Here is a 19599-nt window from a genome sequence, read left to right as displayed (position 1 = left end):
CATCTATCCATTCACCCATTCATCCACCCACTAGCCTACCCACATATCTATCAACCTAATCATTCACTCATTCATCCACCACCCACCTGTCCATCTGTCCATCTATCTATTCATCCATCCATCCGTCCATCTACCTTCCCATCTATCTATCCATCCATCCATCCATTCACCTATCCACTAATACATTAACCTACCAACCTATCCATCCATTCATCCACCCACTCACTCTTCTACCCACATACTCATTCATCTACTTGCCTATGCATCCACCCACCTACCCATCCATTCATCCATTCATTCACATATCCATCCATCCATCCATCCATCCATCCATCCATCCATCCATCCATTTATTCACATACCTATCCATCCATTCAGCCATCCATTCATTCATATACCTATCTACCCACCTACCCATCCATTCATCCATCATCCATTCATTCACCCATCCATCACCCATCCATCCATTCATATACCTATCCATCCACTCACTCATCCATCCATCCTACTTGCCTTCCTGATTGGCATCTAAATCAAATATTCTTTCCCAGCAACATGTTGGCAATGAGTGAGAGAGAGACAGAGAGCAAGACAGATCTAAAAAGGAAAAGGAAGAGACATGTGGTCCAGAAGGAAAATGGAGAATCAAGATCATACATCAGCTCATTCTGCAACAGTCAGTACAGACAGACATGGAGGAAACAGTGGGCCTGAGGTCCGTGGAGGGCTGTACAAGAAGTAGTCTTTATATATATACACATATATAATATATATAGCATTTATAGGTATATATACTTTGTGTTTAGAAAAAGGCAACAGAATCATTTACAAAGAGAAAGCCTTTTTACAAGGAGGGATTTTCCTCAGGTTGGTGACTTGGAGAGCTGTCCACCTGTTGGGACATGTGACAGACCCCTAGAAAGATCACTGGGTCAGAGATGTAGGAACAACATGTCTGGAGTGGGAAGCTGGGCTGTCGTGTCTGGCCTGCCCTGGCAAGGCTGCTTGCCTGTGGAGGCAGACATGTGTGCCGCAGATGATGCGCTTGGCTCCGACCTGGGGGCTGTGGGACAGGAGGAAGAGATTCCTACTTCTACAAAGGCCTTGGTGGTCAGGGAATGGAGTTCTCTCTGGGAGATGCCAGCATCCTGGACCTGGAAGCTATTCCTTAGGAGACCCAACTGACCCTGTTTATAGTCCCAGGCCATCAGCATCTAAGTGGGTGGGAGATACCCACTGGCTTTCCATTCCGTCTTCGTGTGCCTGGGGATATCCTGAGAGGTACACTTGAGGGTGGGAGATTCAGTTGGGTGCAGAGATGACAGAGACAGGTGCTTAATTAACTGCAGTCATTCCCCTGGGACCCAGCAACACAGCAAATGCTAAGGTCGTCACAACACAAAGAAAGTCCAAAGTATGCCCCAGAAGAGCGAGAATAACTTGTCGGTGAGGTCACAGTCAGCCAGAGGAAGGGGCAGGAGAATTGTGAGTTGAATCAAGCTGAAGGTGAGCTGTGAGCCTCATTCATTTACCACCCCCACCACCACACACCTGGGGGTTCTATAGTTAGACAAGGTGCTGTTTCCCATGCCTCAAGCCCATACAGATACTTAAAGTAATGAAAGAAGCCCCACTCCACCAACAAGGTGAATGCAGTCTCTCCTGCACTTTGGACCCCATTACAGATTCAACCTAGGACTCACAATAACCTCTGGGTCATTGTCAGACTCTCTGCCCATCACTTTCAATATCTCTCTGGAGAATTATGTTGGGTGTGGAGGCTTTTTCCATCAACACATCTCCGTGTCAATATCCCAGCGGCTCATTCATAGAGTGAAGCATGCTGCCGGGGGGGGGGGGGGGGGACAAGGGAATGAGAGACCATGGAAAGACCTAGGATGGGGCTTTCTAGTGTGTCCATATGGGTCTGTGGATCAGGTGGCTGATAAATCTGAGCACTGTCAGAAGAGGTGGCAGGGGGCATGGTGGAGAAACAAAAGCAGATAAGAGCAGGCTTTTAGAAGGGCTTGTGACTGGCCTATATACAGCAGAGACACCTGAGGACAGTCAATGTCTCACCCTAGGTAGGATGTGGATGTGGGTGGTGGGCCCTCACGGGACAGAGTGACCCAGTGACCCAGTGATTCAGTGACCCATTTTCTTCCCTGGGTGGTGCTTGGTGATCATGTGTATCAAATTCCACCATGCTTTCCAAGCTCCAGCATCTTGCAATGCCCACCTTCTCCTCTGTCCTCTATAATTCTGGGCCATTGGGTCTCCTAGATCTGATTAGGGGTGTGACAAAGGGAACTTTTCATCAGCTTTAGCTAGATCGGGGATAGAGCAGTCACATTCTATCCCACCATTTAGTGGCTGTTTCTCTACCAGGAACAGGAGGATCAAGGGTTCGAGGCTAGCCTGGGCTACAACAGAAATCCAAGAACTGACTGGGTCCAAGGTCAATTAGCACCTAGATTGACAGACTTCTAATTCAACCAGTCTGATCTTCCTACTTCCTCCATTTCCTTCAGACCTCAGCTTCACATCTGTACATAACTGGCCACACCCCTGAAAGCTCCCCCAGCCTTCTGTACATTACAAACTTCTATTTTCATGGTTGTCTGCTTTTGGGTGTTGCTGGCCACTGGATAGAATCACCTCCACCACCCCTGAACCTTAGCATCTCATATCCTGGCACCTGAAGTTGGTTGCTGAGAGAAGTCAAGACATTTTTAAAACATGAAGAAATAGCCAAGCTGAGATTTTCCTTCATAGTAGTAGAAAAGAAAAACGAAACTTTGATTTGAATCATCAGACTTTCACATCTAAAGATCCACATTGTATCCTGTAGGCATCAACCATGGCTGCCAGCTCCAGGGAGAGGAGCTCTGGTCTGCACATCTAATGTAAGTGCATGATAGCTAGTTTTCAGTCTTTCTCAGCACATGGGCAAGAGATGCAATGGGACAGGAGATGAAGAGATGGGCCATGTAAGATCTTCTTGGTCACTAACCTAGTTATCAGGGGCGTTTTAAGAGTTCAGGAGTAGAGAGAGTGGATCCCAGAGGCCACTGGGTAAAAACCTGATTTTGAGACTCCTGTGCAGGGAAGAGGCCAAAAAGCAGTTAGAGTCGATTCCTGTTTCAACCTAGTATCAGTAGCAGGGTTACCAGGAAAGAAGCCTTTCCCAGTTGACCCAATTCTCTAATTGGAAATAAACTCTTGTACGGTTTCAGGCAGACTATCCACTAAGGGGACCCCAAGTGATTGGGTCTCTGGAAAATTCTGAGTCATGGATTCTAAAGTCATCAATGTTTATTAGAAGGGACTTTCTGGGGAAAACTACCTTCCCTTCTCAGCACATATAGTCACATTCAGGGCCTTTGTGGCAAATGTTCTATGACTGTGGTTGGAAACTGTGCTGAGATTGATTAGCAATGTCTGCCAAGGGTAAAGGAAGGGGCAACAGTGGCAGGAGCGTTAACATGCACTCTCCTTGTTTTAGATCTTCATCCTTCTAGACCTTTTATACATAGATCTTTCTAGATCCTCATCTCAATAACCTTATTGATACTTCCACACTGCCTACTCTAACCACCCATGTGCTGAAGTCTTTGACTATCTGGGCTCGACATGTCTGTCATGGGTAGAATTGGGAAGTGGCCCAGGGATTCTGGGAAATATGTCTCTGGGTGACCCAGGGTTTTGCCACAAAGGAAGCAGGATGGCATATGTACTCATAGGAGAGTCACTGGGAGAGTGCTAGGGTTTGGGTAGTGTCCCAGGACCTCAGAATGGGGCCATAATGGCCTGTGAAGCAGTGTGATGTGTAATCTTGATTGACATCTTGACAGAATTAAGACGTGCTTTTCAAGGGATCAATGAAGTACCTCTAGGTATCTGTGACGATGTTTCTGGAGATGTATTGATACCTCTGACCTAACCCACAAGTCCCTGGATGGATTCACAATGTGATGCTCAAAGGTCCTAGCTGGAGGAAGTGGCAATGACACATCTCGCCCCTGACCTTTTCCTGTATTGCTCTTTCCTTCCTATTTGCCATGAAGAAACTCCTCCTCCTCACCCTCACACTATCATGATGAACACTTGCCTCAGGAAAGGGCTAGAAACACAGAGTCAGGCAGCTATGGACGGAGCCCTTTGAAACTGTGAGCCAGAATGCTGTTTCTATCGGGCATTTGGTTACAATCACAAGTTACAAAAATAACTAATACAGAGCACCCTGATTCAACAAGACTGGTTCCTCATAAAAAGAGCCCCACAAAGACAGATGCAAGATCATCTAGTAGAGGCAAAGGTAAGGATTGGAGAGAGGCTTCCGAAAAAACCAGGGAATATGAGTTTATCACATATCACGGCATGTCAAAAAGCAAGAAGAAAATAATTCTAGACAAATTCCAGAGGGAGTAGGTCATGCAGACACTTTGTGTTTGGTCTTTGCATCTGTAGGATGGTGAGAGCATACATCGTCACTGTGAAAGCCTCTTGGTGTGCAGTAGTCTGTCACAGAAGCCAACACAGGGGCAGAGGGAGGCTTGACGTTAGCAGGATCACTCTCGGAACAAGACCAATCCTTAGGAGGGTGGGTGGGTGGAATGAAGACAGGCAGGGCATGAGGACAGGAAGGACCCATATGGAGACTCAAACTTGGGGCCAGAGTGGAAAGCCAGAGATGGGGGGCCTGCAGGTATTTAAAGCCCACAGCCTTAGACAACTCCAAGGTCTTGATACAGGACTGAACAATGACCCCCCATAATGCTCATATTGAGTCTTCCCCCAACATCTGTTGGAGTCCCCAATGTACAGTCAGAGAAAGAATCTTTGAAGAGGTTTGAGGCCCGGATCAAGGAGAAAGGTGGTGTTATTCATGGTCTTAGAAGAAGATGACACAAGACACAAGAGACTACAGGAAGGCACCTCAAGAGATCACCCCAGATCTGGGAGTAAGGAGCAACTGCTGTTTAAGCCAACCTTGTGTGCTGGCATCGCTGGCAGACCAAAGCAGCCTTGAAGTCTAACTAGCTGTGCATCTCACACCTTTGACGGAGACAACGACACGGTCATCAACAAAGTTCACACTTGAGTTGGGGAAAAAAAAAAAGAAAAAAATGGAAAAGAAAAAGGAAACCAACCCAAAAAACAAAAAGCAAGCAAGCAACAACAAAACAAAAGCCCTTAATGGTTTTAAGTCAGTTTACGATTTTGTATTGGGTCACCTTCACAGCTGTCCTGGGGCACATGCAGTCTGTGGGCAGAGGGTTAGACACATCTCATAATTCATAGTGGCCTCAAGGGCTTGGCTCACACCCTAGCTAGCACCATTCCTGGCCATCCAGGGTCAGGGAGCTGTCCGTCCCCTCTAAGCTTTTGCATTTCCTGTAGGTTGCTCCCTGAAGTCCAATCACTAAGACAGTCCACTATATCACAGGCCAACCAGGCAAGCCACCATATATTTTGCCTCTACAGGTCACAGGGTCTGTCTTGCAAATAATTTTGTCATTGCTAGGGACAATATGGGACTGGTGGAAATTTTGAGTTGCATTGAATTTGCCTGAGTCATATTTTATTTCTTTTGACTTTTTTTTTATCCTCAGATATAAATAATGTAAAATCCACTTGCAGGCTGGAGCTTGATGCCCCCAGTGAAGTGTTAGTGAGTGGCACTTCCTTGTCTGTGCACTTTAGGTGACCCCATGCAATTGGGACAAGGTATATGGGAGATGAGGAAAGACCATTTTGTGTGTGTGTGTGTGTGGCACATGCAGTATATGGTGGACATGGAGTGTGAGGTGCCAAGTGTGTTGAATTTACAAAAGTTATTAGGGTCACATGTAGCCCAGGTTGCTATCAAGCTCACTGTATGATTAAGGATGACCCTGAACTTCTGATCCTCCTGCCTCCAGCTCTCTTGTGTGTGGGGGACATAGACACACACCATCATATCTGGTTTGTATGAGACTGGGGATGGAACTTGGGGCTTGGTGTGTGTTAGGCAAGAGCTCCATCCACCTCCTACCCTGGGTGTCCTGAATATAGTCAGTTGCCTAGCAACACCAGTCTAGGATTTCTATTGGCCAAGAGTTCAAGATTGCAATGGTGGTACACACCTTTAATCCCAGTACTTGGGAGGCAGAGGCAGGTGGATTTCTGAGTCCGAGGCCAGCCTGGTCTACAGAGTGAGTTCCAGGACAGCCAGGGCTATACAGAGAAACCCTGTCTTGAAAAACCAAAACAAACAAACAAAAAAAAAAAAAAAAGAAAGAAAGAAAAAGAAAAGAAAAGAAAAGAAAGAAAAGAAAAGAGTTCAAGATTGCTACAGAAAACAAGAGCACATACAGCAAGGTGGCTTTCCACTCCTTTGACCAGTAAGGGGAACACCCCACAAAACAATCCAAGAGGCTACTTGGTGTCTCTAATTCAGCACTGGGGATGTGGACATAGATGATGTCCCAGTACAAGGTTATAAGGGACTATCCCCTCTGAAACTTCCGTCTTGAAGGATTTGCAACATGAAGCAGGGACAGAAGCCATTTGGTGTTAGTGGGGCAGATGGCTGGTCTGGCAGAAGAAGAGGCATTGTAAGAAGTGAGGGGCTGGACGGGCCAGTGGTTGGGGGTGGGGAATGTCTCTAACTATATGGCCTCTTCTCTTCCCATTGGCTCCTTGCAGGGTGAAGGAATACATTTCCCCCAGATGCTTCCTCGGGAAAGAGACTGATTCTCTTTTTTTTTTTTTTTTAATCCCTGATCCAGACGTCTATACATTAAGAAGTTACTAGCAAGGCAGGGCCTGTAGCTGAAGTGGGGAGGGAAGTCAGTGAGGGATGAAGCCTGCAGCCCAGGCACAGGTCTCGGTGGGCGTGGAGGTCAGGAAAGAGCAAGAGTGAAGAGGTGACATTTGACTTAGACCCAAGAGATCCCTATCCCATAAGAGGAAGAGCAGCATAGGAGCAGGGAAGGCTGGGACTTGTCCCGTATCATCCAGGTACTTATTCACCTACAGACCCTCAAAAATCATATATAGTCTAGACTTGTTATCCTCCTGCCTCAGCCTCCAGAGTGCCAGGATTACAAGCATGTTACCACCATACTCTGAGTCTGTGGATGCTTGAAAGACCCTAGCTTAAGGGCAAGTCAGAACCCTGGGAGGCAGGTGACTGGTCACTCCTTCCTGAGGAGACACCCTCCCCTGGCTTCCTTGGAGCGCCCAGAACTGTGACCCACTGGGTCATTCAGCTACAAACAGGAGAAGATGAGTGAGTCCCAGTTCCTGGGGGACACTTCAGGGTCCCAAGTGCTTCAACCTTCCCTGGCTCTCTCCTCTCTTACTTCCTCCAAGATACAAAGGCATGTGACAGAGACCGGGGTACATGGACCAAAGGGGTCCTGATGCAATTAAAGAGAAAAGAGAAACTCTAAGATGCTTAGTAAGAGGCTGGGGTCAGTCTCAGTCCAGCCCTGGCCACAGAGATATATTCAGAACAGAGCTTGTTAGATGGGGTTACAGCTGCTGTCGAGAATGGTCTTCAATGACTCTGGAGCCCAGGGGCATAAGCAAATGTACAGGGAAACTGTAAGAGGCAGAGAAGCTGAGCCACAGAGACAGATGTCACCAGGAGAGGCAGGATGTTCACATGGGGACTTGTGTGGGTCCCAAGGCCCCGGGTGCAGACAGCAAGAGCTTTGCAAAGGGGTGTGAGAAGGTCCTGAAAAGACTTGAAGGTGTCACGGGGTACGTCTCTCTAGAAGTGTGACTACTGTCAATCAGTCTTCCTGCTTTGGACACATGCTTGGTCCTAGTGTGTACATCTAATAGAGTTGCTCAAAAAGAGGGGGATGGTTTTGTATGTTTACTTGGATTTTGCTGCCTGACTAACCCTGCTACTTCTCTGCTTGGGGACAGCTTTGCCTCTTGTGTCAGGTCTGATCGCTAGGGGGCATGGCTTTGGCCATGTGGACCAGTGACCCCAGGACTCTCCTTCCCATTCACTCTGTACCACCCCTCCCCAGCATCCCTCGGGCAGGATATTGTGGTGCAGGAGGGGTGCAGCCCAACACCGACTAGAAAAGCTTCCATCTCAGGTGAGGGATGAAGAAAGGCTTGGAAGATGGGGTGCTGAGTGTGCACAATAAGGGGGGGCCGAGGGTCACAGGGTCCTCAGTGGGGAAACCACTCAGGATTCAGCACCAGGCGACAGCAGAGACCACGGAACCTCTCTATGTGCATTCTCCTGGAACACAGCCCATGAGAGGCAGGGGGACCATTGTAAACAGTTACACACACACCCATGTAACCCATCATGCATACCCAGGGCCGTCTCCATCACAGAGGGAGAACTTAACCCCGGCATTGCCAGCCCCACAGAGAGAACACACCAGAACTCTCTTGCCACAGCCCCAGTTCTCAGGACTCGGACTTGGGGGGAAGCCATGAATGATGGTGAACTGGTAAAGGGACCCCAAATGTCACATCAGCTGAAACGCTATGGTGTTCTCCAGTTGCCCAGGGTAGCGTGGGCATGAGGTGAGTTAGAACAGTGTTCTTACAAAACGGGAGAAGGGTGAAGGCCAGGGACTGGTGCCCAGAGAGGCCCTGTGCTAAAAAAGACCTGCAGGACTGCCTACTGTCCTTCAGAATTGTGTGCTCAGCAGCAACCGGCGACTTCCAGCTTGGAATGGGGCCTCTAAAAACAGATGTTTGCAAGCTTAGCCCACCCCCCCATCCCTACCCTGACCTTGGCCTAGAAGCCTTGACAACGGAGCAGGTGTGTTGTTTCTGGTTCCATCCTGGTTCTGTGTTCCAGGATAGCACAGCTGGGACACTCCACAGCTGGCTCGTCCAGGCAGAAGGATAGCAGGTGGCCCTGTCCATGTGTAGACACATGCGCGCACACTGGTCCAGTGTGTGAGTCCGAGTCTGCCCACAGGGTGTGTGTCTTGGTCTCCACAGTCGGAGGTGGTGTGCTCAGTCTGCGGCTCCTTCACACCACGCATGGGACCCTCTCTGGCCCAGTTTGGTCCTAGTTGAGTGGTTCCTGATCGTGCCTGAGTAACGGGGTACAAGTTGAAGGTGTGGACAGCCTCTGTGATGTCATCACACAGGTCTCCCAGGCTGACCCGAGTCAGGACTCCCTGACAGTGAGCCTGGGCCTCCTGAGCTGGCAGAGGGCAGAGCAGGGGGACAGAGGTGGTTTGGGGGTGAGGCAGCTGATGCTGGCCATGGTCACAGCCTGGAAGGGGGAGAGAAGAAAGGGTGGATTAGAGCCATGTAGGTCCCACTATGACATCTTTTAAGTGCTAACATCTTCTCAGAGGGCGGCTTCCAGCGAGCTCCTGCCCTTTCCAAGCAGAAGGGACTCCTACTGACAGGTTTTTTTGTACACTAGACTCTACACACTGAGTGTGGGCTGTCCCTGATCTCATGTAAGCCAGGGAAGAGGTTTAGTCGTGGCATTTTGTATCCTTTTTCCAAATAAAATTCAGGGCTCAGGGAGGTTATATGATTTGCCTGTGGTGCACAGCTAAGAAGTATCAAGGTCAAAATTTGAACCCAGTACTCCCTACTACAGTAGGTAGTCCACTGTTTAGGTTGGGAAAAACTTGACACATTGCTGAATACGGGGACCTGGGGTGCCAGACCAGACCTGTGTGGCAGATTTGACATGGCAACAGCAGCAGACCCTCATGATCCTGCATGCCCCTCTTAGAATGGGTTCTGATTCCCCGTGGGAGTTCAGCCCACAGAACAAATAACGGAAGACTGACTGGAAGATTCTACAGGATGTCTAGCCTTGAGGGACACAGGACCACAACTTATCCCTCTGTTTCTTTAGTCTCTGCAGTTTACATCCAGAGAAGAACCTAGAAAACAAGGCTTTCTTCCTCTTCAATGCTCAGTTGAACGCTTTTGCTCACCGGCTTGGTGCTAGCCCAAAGGACTTTGGAGTTTTAGAGCACCAGGTACTCTGAGGTCTTGCCTGAACTCCCAAGCCAGCTCTCTCCCTCTTCTGGACTCTCTCAGCAGGCAGAGCCGAACCTGTTTGAGCTGTCTCCTGCCTGTTTCTTGCATGACTGGTTCTAAGTGCCACCAGGATGCCAGTCCGAGGCACTGACTTCCTTCTGGCACACGGTGGTTGCCAGGGCAGAGTGAACATTGGTTATCTGAGGCTCAGTGTGCCCGGTGCCAAGCACACGACCTTGCTGGGCCCTCACAGTATCCCCGCTATTGAGTATGCCCTCAATGTTCAGAGCATGAAATTATAGCTCAGAGAAGCCAATGGATATGCCCGAGCTACAAGGATTATTAACAGCAGAGAGGAAATTTCAACCTGTGCCCCTCTGCCAGTGGATTCTGTGTTCTTTCTAATTTCCCAGGGAAAAGGTGAGTCTCTAGGGTGAGAACAAATGCAAAGATCAGAGGTTAGGGATGTCTCCTCACCCAGCTCCTGGGATCTTCATGGGTTTCCATTGCGTAAGCAGTATCTACATATCTGTGTGTAGGCATGCCTGATGGAGAGCCAGGGCAGTGTTCAGTGTGGGTATACATGTGTCTCACATGCCTTTCAGTATCACTAAGTGACGGACTGTGTTTGTTCCTGAATTTGTTCCTGAATGAGCAGGCTTTAGGGGTTCCTACCATAGGAGGTATGTGCACAACTGAGTGCCTGCCTCTCTCTCTCTCTCTCTCTCTCTCTCTCTGTCTCTCTCTCTCTCTCTCTCTGTCTCTCTCTCTCTCTCTCTCTCTCTCTCTCTCTCTCTCTCTCTCTGTCTCTCTCTCTCTCTGTCTCTCTCTCTCTCTGTCTCTCTCTCTCTCTCTGTAAGTTTGTGTGGAGTACTTTTTCAGTGTTCATACATGTGTATATACCTAAGTCCATGTGAGCTGACTTGGGAGTGCCTAGGTAGACAACAGGAAATGAGACCCCCTAAGCAGCCTCCTCATGTTCAAGAGAGATCTGTCATGGCTGCAGGCCTGGGGAGGGCACCCCAGGGTAAAATGCATGTTCTTGGTCTTGGAGGAGGCAATGAACCTATAGCTAAGGCAAGGGTAAGGAGAGGCATGGAGCCTCCCAAGAAGGAAGCAGATGCAGAGGAAAAGCTGGGAGTTCTTCCCGTCTTTAGACTCGTGCAAAAGAGGATGATGGGAGCTGTGATCAGTCATGGTGGGGTCAGGTGGGAGGGGCCTTGCCTGTGAGCTTCATGGAGGAGACCCCAGTCACATGACAGATGGAACTTGGTTTTTCCATGTGCTCTTCAGACTGAGACAATATCTGCCATCAGGAAGAGCTGAGGCAGAGGTCACTGTGCCAGCCACCGGTAGATACTGTGGGGACCTCAATGTCATAATGGGCTCCCCTGGACAGACAGATGCTGGTAGACAAGTGTGGTGGCTGGGTGCTGGGTGCACAGAGTGGGTGAGGCCAGCTCAGGGAAGGGTTGAGGGAGGGGATCAAAAAGGAGACAAAGATCAATGGGCAATGCAGCAGGGGAGGGGGCTGAGGTAAACACATACTCTGCAGACTTCCAGAAATGTCCGGGGTGCGACAGGCGGCGGTTTCGCTTTGGCAGTTTCTCTAGCATGTCCATGAGCTTGGTAAAGGTGGGCCGCTCTTCCTGCTCGAAGGCCCAGCAGAAGAGCAGTATGTCCTAGAAGAGATCAGAGAGTCGTGACTGGATCTAAGTGGTGACTTTCCTGAGTCCTCATCTAAGTTCTCAGCTTCTGGGCACGGCTCTGGGTCAGCCAGGTGTCCATCCACCTGGTTCACTTCACAGCTCTCCATTAACCACCCTTCTACCCACTGATCAATCTACCCACTCATAAACATAGCTATCCCACCCAGCCACTCTGTCCATCCACTCAATCACCAGCCACCAGCCATCTGCTCACTCATGTATGCAGCCATCACATCCATCCATCCATCCATCCATCCATCCATCCATTGATCCATCCATCCACCCACAAATCCATCCATCCATCCATCAATCTATCCATTCACTAACCACCATCCACCTACCCATTCATATACACAGCCACCACTACCATCCATCTATCTATCCACCCATGCATCCACTCACTAGCCACCATCTACCTATCCATTCATGTACACAGCCATCCTACCACCCAGCCACCCATCAGTCTACTCATCATCTACCCATCCATCCATCAACTCATCCATTCATTCTTCTTCTAGTATCCATTATCTATTCACCCATCACCCATTCACACTGCCATCAATCCATTCACAACATACACCCATCCATCCATATGAACTCACCCATCCTCATTCATCATCCATCCCTCCATTCATTCATCCATACATAAGTTATCTACACTCTCTCATCTCTCTGTTCGCTTACCATCCACCATTCATCCACACAACATCCCACCCACCCATTCATCCATCTCTCGGTCCACAAAGCATGAATCTGCATAACCATTCCTTTATATCATTTCCCTTATTTCTCTTCATCTACCCTCTGTCATCCACCCACTCACCATATCCCACTGACACTCTCTCCTTGCCCTTTTCTCATATACTTTGTGAGACCCTTTAGTAAGCCAGGGAGGCTCCGTGCTAGAAGGCCGGAGAACTGTCAAGACCAGTAATAGCTTCAGGGAGTTTCCTTGGTATTTTTCTTGAGCAAGGGATAGAAGGAATCCTACAGTCGCTAGCTACATCCCACTAGATTAGTGGGTGTCCTTCAAAACTACAGAGGAGAAAAGCTAATTTCCACCATCTCCTTGCTCAGCAAGAGGAACCTGGAGGTAGGCAGTCCTGACAAACACCTGGGGTAATTACTGCTTCCCTGACTTTTTGGTTCTCCCCCATTGTGTCTAAAAGGAAGATCAATCAGACTTACAATCAGACTTCTTGAGTTCTGTCTAGTATACTTTGAGTTAGATAATGGTTTCAGACTATTATTAGATGCAAGGAAAAGTGAGTGCTAATACTGTTTGTGATCTTTTAATGAATTTTGTTTTAAAAAGTAACAGACCAGGTGGTCTATTTTGGTTTTATCTGAAGCAGCAATCCATTGCCAAGAGGGCAAGCAAGTGTTATTGCGCCCCTGGAGGCAGCCACCTGGAATTGCAGGCATAGTGCTGGGAATTTGCCCTTTAAGCTCCAAGCAGGTCACTTTCTTAGCCACTCTCTGGGAAAGTGTCTATAACCTTCATACCCAAGACCAGAAAATCTCAGGACTGCGTCAGTGGCCTCTCTCCTTGACCCCAGACCCTGCCTCTCATAGGACTTACCGAGATTTCTTTTCCCATGCCAATCTGGCTGAGGTTGGGCTTCATTCCCGTGCCCATCTGCCAAATGATTGCCTCTGCTGGTTGGGTCTTGAATGGCCACTCCCTGGCGTGGAGCTCATACCAGATGGTGCTGTCAGACAGTGGATATGGTTAATGAGGCATTGCTGCAGTACAGTGTGCCATTTGTGACCCTGGAGCCCCTTTCTTCACCCACTGCACCAACAGGGGCAGCATCCTGGCTGGCCATTTCCCTCTGCAGTCTCTTCTCAAGGGGGTTGACAATTTGTTTAAAACCCTCTTGAAGTTAGACATTAGGCTTGTTGTTTCAGAATACCTATTTTGATGCCGGGATGGATACAAACTGTACCTGAATAATTTAACACAGTGTGGTAGCCACTCGCAATTATATATTAAAATTCTATACTTGGAAAAAAACCTGTATTTGAATACTTTACTCATGAGGTTGTTCTCTACCATCTAATATGTAACACTGAAAAAGCTGGAAATGGTATAACATGTCTGTAGTTGTCAGCAGATGTATGTATGATGGTAAGTAACTCTTTTAAGTGAAACAGCACCATATTACCTGGCATGAAATTTTCTCAATAGATCACTCTAAGTGTAAGAAATGAGATGAGGAATACATATGGGGGTCTTTTATATGTGTGGATCAGGGAGGATCATGAAAGGTAGCAACATGATGAGAAGTAGTGGGACGGGAGCTTTTACTTTCATACCTGTGCACTGTAAAGATGAATCATAGTGTGTGATGCAGACTGGCCATAGTCTATGCTACCGGGATGATACTGTGCTAGCCCCACCCCTTCTCTCTGTGCCTATGGAAAGGTGTCTCTGAGGAACACCAAGCATCAGGGCACACGGTACCAGGATTGCTCCATGGATATTTGCCAGACCAGATGCCCCCTAAGTCACAGCAATGAAATAACGGGAGAAAGGATGCTGACAGAGAGCTTGACCATGGTCAGGGTGATGGCTGGATGGTATGTAAATGAGGCGAGCATGGTGAGCATGGTGGTGGTGGATGAACTTGGGGAAGCTGGCATGTCATTGAGCTATACTGTGGCCAATAGTTTCCATTCCCTGAGAAGCAGGTCACTCACTTCAAGGAACATCTCAATAATCCCAGGAAATGATGTTACCACCACCACCCCCACCCCGGCCCAGCCCCTGCTCCCCAAGGAAACTTCCGGGCCTTTCTTTCAGGAACACAAAGCACTTTGGCATTCTCTTGCTTGATCAAGGACTGTGTTAACTCATGTCTTCACGGCAACTTTATTCTATTTAAACTTTTGTTTTATTTTTAGTTAAGAGTGTGTGGGGTTATATAGCCACTTGACTTGTGAGTGCCTGTGGAGGCCAGAAGAGGCCATCAGAGATTCTGGAGTTACATCTGTGAGCTGCCGGGGTACTGGGAACCAAACTTTAGATTTCTTCGAGGGCAAAAGTGCTCAAAACTATGTAGCCCGAGATGGCCTGAAACTTGCTGAGTCATCTCCCTGGCTCCTAATCGTGCTGCCCAAACATAAGCTGAGCAACAGGCTGTTGGGAAAGCCCAGAAGGTCTCCACCCTGTACAAAGAACTACAGCTACTAAGGATGCTGAGGGCGGGAGAAACAGTCTTCCCCAGGGAAGAGCACACCAATTGGTTATCCAATACCAAATGGTTAGCCCTGAAAACATATATGCAAGTCACATTACACAGACCGAGCGGGTTATGTTTAAGAATAAGTATGTCAAGAAAAAATGTGGGGAAAATGAAGGTCAAAGGGAAAATGATGTAAATATACTATCCCAAAAATTAAAATAAACTTAAAAATAAATAATAAATGAAAAAAAATACCTTCTGGATTTTATTTTCTCTGGTGTTGGGGATGGGACCCAGTGTCTCATATGGCCTCAGTGTGGGAGTAGGAAGGTCGGCTTGACACAGTCTTTGGAGGAAGGCGAGATTGGCTCCTGGTTTTGAGTTGCTGGGACAGGATCCAGAGCCTCATACACCCTAAGCAAGCACTTCCCGCTGAGCCCCATGCCTAGTGCTCAGGGCGTCTTTTTACTCTGATGCTTTGATTGGCTGATTGATGACTTGCTGGCTCGGCGGACCATCCCCTGCCTAGGTGAGCTGGCTCTGGTACACAGGAAGGGACTGACCAGGGAGCGAGCCTTTTACAACAAACCAGGTGACTCAGACATCTCTTCGACCAGTTGTCGACACTCAAGGTCCGTGTCCCCTGTGCCCCATCTAGAGCCCAAGCCATGACTTCAGCTCACTGATGGTCTTCTATCTTTTTCTTCCATGTGTACATGTGCCGATATGGGCATGTATGTACGTGTGCCTGTGCTTATGTGCTTACATGCACATGCATGCGGATGCCAGAGGTCTCCCTCGGGTGTCAGTGCTTGCTATGTCCACCTTGTTTATTTGAGACAGGGTCTCTCTATGTGACCCTGGCTAGTCTCAAACTTACAATCTAGACCAGACTGAGTTTGAACTCATAGAAATCTGCCTACTTCTACCTCCTGTGTGCTGGAATTAAAGGTATGTACTGCCACACACTGCTTCTACCTTGTTTCTTGGAGTCTCTCACTGGCCTGGACCCTATCAGCTCATCTTGCCTGGACAGAAATCTCCAGGGGTCTATGTGTCTAGGCCTTCCTGGTTCTGGGATCACAGGCATGTACTACCCTTTTCTGCTTTTTAGGTGGGTTCTAGGAATTGAACTCGGGTCCTCACATTTGCATGGTACACACACAGGACTGAGCCATCTCCCCAGTTCCTGCATAGGTTTTTATTAAGCTTAATCTGCAGCAGACAGAAGCGGGGACCTTGAGTGTGACTGGCTCCCGGCTCTGTGGGCTGCTCGGTGCAAAGCCTCAGTCACAGAATGAGGGTGTTCCTGGCCTGAGTCACAGCTCTGCCACCAGTTGCCACACGGTAGGTCACAGCCATCTGACCTTGCTTTTCACAGTCAATCCAGGGTAGCGTGATGCCAACTTGGGAAGGTGTTTGTGAAGACCGCGGGCTACCATACACGTGAAAAGCTGAACATGGTGCTCAAGTACACTTCTACAGGTTTCTCTGTGCTCTAAAGCATTCCTGAACATGAGGTTCCCTGGCAACGGGATGCTCCTAATTGGCTGGAGTCTGAGAGCAAGGGGTCCTTTGCAATCCAACAGTGTCACCAATAAAAGGCTCATTAAAACTTCCTTCCTAACCCAACTTTTAAGAGGAAAATTCACTTTCAAGAAAAGAAAAAAAAAGTTATAGCCGGAAAACTCCAGTGGGAAACCAATTACCGACTCTAGTACATTTTGTTAATTACATTTTTTTTCTTTCGCTAAATTCACAGTAAAAATATACCAACTTAATTACAGCAATTTGGTTCCTGATAATGATATCTAACTAGATAAAGATCTGGGCATTAACTAGTTAGAGCAAGTGATGGCTTCGCAAGGGCTCAAAGGAGGAGCTCTGGGGACTGAGATCTTCTTAAAATGCACAGTTGGGGGGATGGAGCTGCTGGTGAGGGCTCAGTGGGGCGCTTTTCTACAGGAGACTGACTGCCTCACTAATGGCTTTAGGGATGACAAGTCTGATTGCCTAAAACCTACAAGCTTGCAGCTTCCCTTGTCAGTGTTCCCAGCACTCTCTCCCAACTCTCCAAATCCATCCCATGAATAAGGGCTATTTTAGGGATGGGCACAGCGAGGTTATTTAAGGGATGTGGTACAGCAATTTCCTGGTTGCTTCTTCTCATCTGTTGATGGTAGTGTATGTGTGTGTGTGTCTCTCTGTATGTATGTGTTATGCGCTTATGTGTATATGCAAACATACTTGTGATTATAAACACACATGTGCAAGTTTGTATAAATGTGTGGAGGTCAGAGGTCATGTTGGCTATCTCCCCTCAATTTCTCTCCACTGTATTGTTTGAGGTGGGGTCTCTCACTAGGCTTAGGGTCACAAAAGTAGCTGGGATTGGCTAGCCATTAAGTTCTAGGGACCCTTCTGCATCTGCCTCCCTACCACCCAGACATCCTGTTGTTTAATATAGTCACTAAGGTTAGAAACTCGGGCCCTCAAGACTGTGTGACAAGCAGTGACTGAAACATCTCCCTAGGGAGGTCAAAGTCACTCGGAAGTATAGCATTTGCCTAGCATGTGCACAAGGCCCCGGCTCCTATCCCCAGCACCTTGCAAAGGAGAAGCCAAATAAGTTCTAAAACCCATGCCTAACTGAAAATGGCAGAGAGGACATTTCCTGTCCTTGAAGGCCATCTGCACTTAGTGGCTTGCCTACAAGGAACCCCCGGAAGGAGACAGCGCCATCTGATTAGAGTTGCTCTCCTATTCAGGAAACTTGATCATGCTTCTGGAGGCAAAGAAAGTTGCAAGCTGACAGACATGTGAATTTCCCTGGTCTCCATCATCATGCAAAGTACAAACATGCCAGAGCATCCTGTTGCATGTAAAAACATCATTCAAAAAAGGAAACTTAAATCTGGTGGGTGTGATGCTGTGTAATTCCTTAGGCTTAAGCTCGTAATTACAACAAGGCCCTTCGTTGGCATGTTGGGCGCATGCTTGGGCAGCCTCCTGGAGTAGCAGGGTGGAGAACTGACCACAGCTGAGTGAGCACGGGCAACCATCTTGGAATTGGCTCATTGGCCAATTGGTGCACAAATGTTGCAACAATGTAACAATGAATCGATACACAATGAACAAAATGGATGGATGAATGAGTGAATGAATAGGGTAACTTGCCATGGCTGGAAAATTGGTTAGACTCCAGACAGACAAATGTGTTACAGTTATTCTTTCCACTCTCAGGCTTACTCGGAAGCCCTATCTCCTTGTCCTTGCTAACATGTACCCTGTCTCTTCCAAAGGTGTCACTAGGCAGTAGCCCCACCCACACACCATGGAGGTCAAAGGCAGGGGTGTGGTCCACTCTTACCCAAGCGCAAAGACATCTGAGTGCTTGGAGAATGGGAGCTTGTCCTCTTCTGTGTCAGGGGACAGCTGGCGGATGATTTCTGGGGCCAGGTGGCATAGCCAGCCGTTCTGGATCCGCAGTTTGTCATCCCGCCTGGAGAGGCAAAACCAAGATGAGGCGTGTTTTGTAGCACTGATCGCAAGTCCCAGAAACACCTTGGTCGGGGTTTCCTACCTTCCTCCAAGAGCATTTCTTGACCCTCCAGTGAGCCTGAGACCCAGGGTGAGGCACAGAGAGAGGATTCATGGAGGCCAGTCCAAGTATAACCCACTGTACTTGTACATGAATGTAGAGTACACTCATAATCTCCAAGTTACTGTCTTCTCTCTTGCTCTCGCTCTCTCTCTCCCTAACTCTCTCTGTCTCTCTCTCCCTATGTCTCTGTCTCTCTCTGTCTCTCTCTGTCTCTGTCTCTCTCTCTCTCTCTCTGTCTCTCTCTCTCTCTCTCTCTCTCTCTCTCTCTCTGTGTGTGTGTGTGTGTGTGTGTGTGTGTGTATGTGCTTTTGACACATGGCTAGAGGGCTGGAGTCTGGTTTCCTTCTCCTGTGTGGGTCCTGAGGATTGAACTTGAGTCTTCAGGCTTGGTGATAATCATGTTAATTTGCTGGGCCATCTCACCAGCCCCAAGGAGTGAGCTATTAATTTAATTCCACCTTAAATTCTTAATTTTATTTTAATGTGTAACTCACTCACACACACACACACACACACACACAGTGCTCACGTGGTGATCAGAAGACAACTTGCAGGAATCAGTTCTCTCTTTCTAGCGTGATAGTCTCAGGGATCGAACTCAGGTCACTTGGCTTGGCAGGAGGCACCTTCACCCACAGAGCAGCTCACAGCCCCTGATTCCACTTTAATTAAGGTTGGATCTACACAGCTACACCTGTCTGGCTAGCAGCCCAGATCTAGATAATGATTTACGAAAACCAATTCTTTTTTAAAAAAAATAAAACAACTTAAATATATTTTAATAAATGACTTTGACCACAGCCATAAATAGAAACTAGTATTTTTCCAATACACATTAAAACGAAGCTAGAAAGCGCTTGTTCATTGTTCTCCTTAAAATCCTCTCAATGCCTGCACTCTTAGAAACCCTGGGCAAACAGAAGAAAACTCTTAATGAGGTGGCAGGAGTTTGGGGGTTCAGGGTTCCAGACTTGCTGATGTATTTGCTAGTTGGCTGAGAGGGGCTAGGAACAGCCTAGATGTAGAGTTCTCCAAGTTATTTCTCTTCTCAGAGGATACACAGTAGATCCATCTGGATAAGCAGCTTTTGAAAGATCCCTAGTCAGCGGCTGAAGGA

At 47.9% G+C, this 19599-nt stretch overlaps 1 protein-coding gene across 1 annotated transcript in view; it reads right to left on the bottom strand.

Moving 5' to 3' along the window:
- Positions 1-1865: 1865 nt before the first annotated feature.
- Positions 1866-19599, bottom strand: part of Ksr2 (kinase suppressor of ras 2) — a 372315-nt gene continuing 354581 nt past the window's right edge. Inside the window, 4 exon segments of the mRNA XM_085837085.1 lie at positions 1866-9250; positions 11530-11663; positions 13273-13402; positions 18249-18380. Coding sequence (XP_085693211.1) covers positions 9244-9250; positions 11530-11663; positions 13273-13402; positions 18249-18380 — 403 coding nt within the window. The 3' untranslated portion in view covers positions 1866-9243.

The sequence above is a fragment of the Mus caroli genome, unplaced genomic scaffold (assembly GCF_978045245.1).
Source record: "Mus caroli unplaced genomic scaffold, Mus_caroli_1 scaffold_4, whole genome shotgun sequence".
In the NCBI taxonomy this organism is placed as follows: Eukaryota; Metazoa; Chordata; class Mammalia; order Rodentia; family Muridae; genus Mus; species Mus caroli.
This window is presented reverse-complemented; position numbering and strand designations above follow the sequence as displayed.